The following is a 6,000-nucleotide window of genomic DNA, read 5'->3' as shown; positions in this document are numbered from 1 at the left end:
TAATTTAGTTACATGTAACTAAATGCGATTGTCAATCTAAGAAACTGACAGTGTGAACGTGGCCTTACATAGGGTATATACGTGATCACCGTCGGCTGGAGTGACTGTGGTTATGCCCTCTGAGTGGAAAAAAATGAATGGCAGCATTGGTTTTCAGCGTGAATGCTGAGAAAAACACTAAACACAGCTAAAACGGGAAAGAGCTTTCCGAATGACTGTAGAGACAGATTTGACAAGAAATCTGGGGTATATTTTTACAGACTGCCGAAAGCTACAGAAGAGAGAAATGGATCACTGCAATTCACAGAAACAACTGGACTTGCAGTCATCGTGGATTTTCAGTCATCATTTTGTGTCAATATTTTGAAGTAAAATCACACCCTATAGCCTAGGCCTATATTGTATTGTTTTTTGACAACTCATCAATTCAATATTTACCATCTTATATGCTGTATAACTGGATGTTTTTAAATGAACACTGACAAAAACTATAGCTGATGTTTTAGGGCTGGACAATATGATGAAATAAATAACATTTATATAAGTGATAATCCAGATTTAGAACTTGCCTAGCGTTCACAGGCAAATGTGCCTTATGTATTTCCCCCGTGTCGAAATCAGGCACGGGATGTCAGGAAACATGATTCACTGGATCTTTGGTAAGTTGTAAGGAACATAGTGCCAGAACATAGCGTTCAACATTGAGTCCAACCTTTAGTTTAAACTGATAATCGTTTGTTTTACTCGCGTTTTCGCAGTTTCCCCTATTAAATCCAGTCACACAGCAGGCTCTTTTGCCACTCGGTTTAGCTGAGGGAGTGTGTTCCGGTGTGAAAGTGATGTCAATGCATACCCTCTATAATTCTTAAATGAAGACTTTAAAAATCCCTAGGGAAAATACTTCTGGAACCAAGAGAACTGTTTCACTCTATAGCCTATAGAATGCCAGTGAACAATTAGAAGGTTTGAAAAATAAACTTGACTTTTGTTTATTCCATACTGAGTGGAGTGGGGTGTATTTATTTTGGAATAAACTGTTAATGTAGGCCTACTCCTTACTACATACTACACAAGGCAAAATCTGTATAGACTACTACTGTATGTACTGCATAACATTTTAATGACGCACTATGAATCATTGTGGGCAGTCAAAGCTTCACATATTAATGTATTGTTTTATAACAAATAAAACCATTTATTAATTAATACATTTATTCATAAATAAATGTTTCAGAAATGGTTACGTTGGCATAATTTTGCCTGGGTTAATTGTTAAAATCATATTTTGCAATAATAAGGAGTTCTACACAGGCTACAGAAATAAAGAGACCAAATGATTAAAAGGCATTCACGCAGTCAATATTCTTTGAGATTCTTCTGGGGGTGAACCATTGGAAACTAGACAAACAGGACGTATGCCAAAAAAATACCTAACCACTTCACAACACATACATTACACTTTTGAGTTATTTTCATTTTTGACATTAAAGATGCTCGTGTATGTGGGTGGTCATGTGACATGGGATGCGTCATATAGGCTATGATGCGCACTGAGGAGAAAAGCATCTCATTTTCTACCAACCTGCAGACAGACTCAGAGCATCTGAACTCTCATTCACTCGTCCGGCTGCAGTGGAGCTGGATCACTGCGAGATCATCTCATCTGTTCATACAGCGAGAAACACCTGCGCGAACTATGTGAAGGTAAATCTATATTTTTCGACTGTATCTACCTGATGAATTGTATGTATGAATATTTTATTAAATTAAATTGCAGCTACTTTAACGCTGGATAACGCTTCAGAAGACCTCTGTGACATCGCTTATTTCAGTATAAACAGAAAAGTTAGTTGTTTTTAAACAAATGTGCCTCGCAATGCGGTATGTTCAATATATTAAATATCAAATACCGTAATTTTACAATACATGATTCACAATGAATCCAGATACGGAATTTAACCCGAATTAAACTTCTTTCGTGATCTGATGCGGATCAGTGATTCAAAACACAGTGATATGAACACACAGGTGATTACTATTAAATGTTTGCAGTCTATACATATATATTAGACTGTCCTAAAATGTTTTTAGAGTTTATAATGCATTTGAAATTCTAACTATATACTTTTATTTCACATATTTTTCAATTGCATCTTTAATTATATTTGAGATTATAAAAAAAACATGTTTATTTACCAATATAAAGTTGTGTCCTAAGTTGTTAGCTGCTTTATGACTTTAGAATGCTGTCTTGGCTTGAGTTTGTCAGCTGCAGGCATCAATTATTCAAACCCCGTCTCTTAGAGTAATAATCCCTGGGTGCCCATCCATGCAAGAAAAACAACAAGCGCAAAATACAAGAGCCATATGATGGCGTGTCTGAGAGGGCATTTATTTCTGTGCTCAATGAAGCATCGATTGAGCTTTCGAGAGCTCGATATTCTTTTATCTAGGAATGATGAGGATCCATATGCCTCAGTCAATCTTATTTGAACAAACATTCTCTCAATTTCATCCAATAGGTTTCCTTTAGAGCATCTTTGACCATGCTGTTCCCTGCCTCAAAGTCCGATGTTAAATCTGTTCTGGATGGAGTGGCGGAAACCACGTTCAGAACCATCACTTCTGGACTGCAGTACATTGGTTCTAACGACATCAGCTACGATGACCACATCATCGACGGCGACTTCACCAAAAGCGGATACCCACTGCCGAAACCATTTGCAGCCTACCGCAGAAGCCCTTTCGCAGATAAAGTGGGACCAGATGAAGAACTCATCGTGAAAGGTATCCCCTTTTATCCCACCAACAGCTCTGATGTGTTCGGGAACTGGAGCCTGGGAGAAGATGGGAGTAGCCTGCAGTGTGGGGAGAACTTTATGGACATGGAATGTTTCATGATACTGACTCCTAGTCAACAGCTCGCCATAGCAGTGTTGTCCCTCACGCTGGGGACTTTTACGGTGTTGGAGAACCTCGTGGTCTTGTGTGTGATATTGCAGTCACGTACCCTGCGCTGCAGGCCCTCTTACCATTTCATTGGTAGCTTGGCCATCGCAGACCTGCTTGGCAGCGTGATCTTTGTCTACAGCTTCTTGGACTTTCACGTCTTTCACCGAAAAGACAGTCCAAACATTTTCCTGTTTAAGTTGGGTGGCGTGACGGCCTCGTTCACTGCTTCTGTGGGAAGCCTGTTCCTCACTGCCATCGATCGATACATTTCTATCCACCGTCCGTTGGCGTACAGGCGAATTGTGACGCGCACCAAAGCAGTGATCGCCTTCTGCGTGATGTGGGTGATCTCCATTATCATTGCCGTGCTGCCGCTGCTGGGCTGGAACTGCAAGCGGCTCAACTCGGTTTGCTCTGACATCTTTCCACTAATCGACGAAAACTACCTGATGTTCTGGATCGGTGTGACAAGCGTTCTGGTCATATTCATTATCTACGCTTACATGTACATCCTCTGGAAGGCCCACCACCACGCGGTGAGGATGATGAGGCGCACGTCACAGAAGAGCCTGGTCATCCACTCTTCCGACGGTACGAAGGTCCAGACTCCCAGGCCGGATCAGGCTCGCATGGACATCCGCTTGGCCAAAACCCTTGTTCTGATCCTGGTGGTGCTGGTGATCTGTTGGGGGCCTCTTCTGGCCATCATGGTGTATGATCTGTTCTGGCGGATGGATGACAACATTAAGACAATATTTGCGTTCTGTAGTATGCTCTGCCTGCTCAACTCTACCGTTAACCCAATAATCTACGCCCTCAGGAGTAAAGACCTGCGGAGGGCCTTCCTCACCACCTGCCAGTGCTGCAGGAGTACCTCCAGCACGTCCCTGCAGCTAGACAACAGCCTGGAATCAGATTGTCAGAGGAATCAACACATCGCCGCAAACCGTGCTGCCGAGAGCTGCGTGAAGACCACTGTGAAAATAGCCAAATTGACAATGTCCGTCTCAGCAGAGACGTCGGCTGAAGCGGTTTGATTGTACGTACGACTCCGATGCACCACGTCTTAACAAAAGAATGTTTGTGTACTTGCCAGTCATGGAAAGTTACATGCATAAAGTTCAAAACACAAAGCTGCTTAAGTTACCACTGGTATGATGAAGTGTTGACTATGACATTTCATTGCTTAAGTGCCATTTTTTTTCCCCACTCAAAAATAAGAGGTTCTCACCAAGTCTGTTCAGTATTTTTTGTTGTTGTTTGCTCTTGTATTTAAATGTAGTATGCGTGGATGTTGTGTGTGCTTTATGAAAGTTTACTATATTTTTATACTTTGATTTTTTTGGTTTTTGAACAATGATATCTTCTCACATGGGAATAAGGGGCTAATGATCTTTTTAAAATGAAACCGTGTAAGAATGAATTCAAATATTTGTGTGTGTTTGTGTGTATAACTAATAAAACCTTGTTGTAAAGTGTTACCATACATATATATATATATATATATATATATATATATATATATATATATATATATATATATATATATATATATATGCTAATGTAAATATGTTGTATAGCTCTGTGGTGATTTAGTGTATCCAACATCCTTGTGATGAGCGATAAAAGATAAAAGTCTCTCTGTTTTTGAGATGTCTTGTTTTGGCAATGAAATAAATGGAAATAAAAGTATTATAAGAGAGGAGCGAATTTTGTTGCTCCTCAAGTACGTGAATAATGAAAGCAAGAAACGTGAGGACATTTGTTTTGTTTTGTTTACAAATGTATTGAATCTTGTTTTTCTAAGATATATTTGGTCCACATGATACTTTTCTGTTAATGTGAGGATCAGAAAAAAAGACTATTTTCAATTATTTTTTTTAACAAGATGGCCTGTAATTTGGTGTGGTTTATCGTCACAGATAATACAGTGACAGAAATAACGGTGTTGGATTTAAACCTGGTTGTTCATTTTTAGTTTGTCATTCTGCTTATGTATTTCTCTGAGATGTAAAGTGAAATAAGTTTTACAACATGCACAAAGCCCAGAGAAAAAACAACCCGCAGCGTGTTAGTAAAAAATAGTATTTAATCTTGTAGTTAATTAACAAACAGTTGAAATGTAAATATAATTGTTCAGTGATATTCCTTAAACCGTGATATGGTGTGGTGGTGCTTTTTGTTTGCACTTTTCAAAAGTATAGGTACATTGAACTACCTTTACCTGAAATTAATATACATAAGTATTGAAGCTTAAAAATCATAAAATGTCACAGTGGCTTTTGTCCCAAAGTAGTTCCTAAAAGTCTGTCTCGAAGTGATGTCTTAAAATACAGAAGCTGCTTGCACACCTATGTATCTCAATTTCCATTTCAAGCTTCTTCTTTTTTTCTTTTTTCCCCCTTTTTTTTTTTTTAATAAAGTCAGTACTGACCTAAACTGTGTATGGGATACTTTTATTTAAAACTACATGTCACATCATTATGAAGTCAAAGGGTGAACCTGATTTCACCAAGTACAATATGTTCCTGGACCAACACCTTTGTTGATCCTGAAACAACTTTCCAATCAATCAGACTTGGTTTACAGTTATGTCAAGTTTAGGCTTACAACTAAGGTTAGGTGCTTCTACATCAATGATATTCACCTCTGATTTTAGGGATAAGTTATGGGTAGGGTTAAGTTTAGGGGTAGGGATAGTGTTAGGACTAAATTTTCACACAGAAATATTCACTATACAATATATGTTGACCCAGGGACACGTTTTACTTGGCAAAATCATGGTGAAAGTGAAAGCCATATTGCATATGTTGGTAATGTCTGTTTCCCTCTTGTGGATAGTTACAGTTTAATAGTTACAAGAGTAATTTTCTTGAATGGAAAGCAATTATTAACTTCTGATGCAATCAAATTTTAAGAAAACATTTTAAGAATTCAGTTCTTTTATCCCTCTATATGTAAGGGATAATGTATGAAGACGTGATCTGGCACATTATCCCACTGTAACAGCATTAAGACAGCAAAAATAAATATATTTTATAATGTTCT

At 38.4% G+C, this 6,000-nt stretch overlaps 1 protein-coding gene across 1 annotated transcript; it reads left to right on the top strand.

Annotated features, from left to right (window-relative positions):
- The first annotated feature begins 1,609 nt into the window (after positions 1 to 1,609).
- Positions 1,610 to 4,428, top strand: cnr1 (cannabinoid receptor 1). Its single transcript, XM_067382934.1, has 2 exons — positions 1,610 to 1,704; positions 2,523 to 4,428. Exon 2 carries the CDS (start codon positions 2,547 to 2,549, stop codon positions 3,987 to 3,989), a length of 1,443 nt encoding a protein of 480 aa, XP_067239035.1. The 5' UTR covers positions 1,610 to 1,704; positions 2,523 to 2,546; the 3' UTR covers positions 3,990 to 4,428.
- Positions 4,429 to 6,000: the final 1,572 nt, after the last annotated feature.

This window comes from Chanodichthys erythropterus, chromosome 4, assembly GCF_024489055.1.
Source record: "Chanodichthys erythropterus isolate Z2021 chromosome 4, ASM2448905v1, whole genome shotgun sequence".
In the NCBI taxonomy this organism is placed as follows: Eukaryota; Metazoa; Chordata; class Actinopteri; order Cypriniformes; family Xenocyprididae; genus Chanodichthys; species Chanodichthys erythropterus.
This window is presented reverse-complemented; position numbering and strand designations above follow the sequence as displayed.

Bases quoted from the DNA above. Each gene is read 5' to 3' on its own strand.
- cnr1 (XM_067382934.1), top strand. From the start codon at position 2,547: ATGCTGTTCCCTGCCTCAAAGTCCGATGTTAAATCTGTTCTGGATGGA.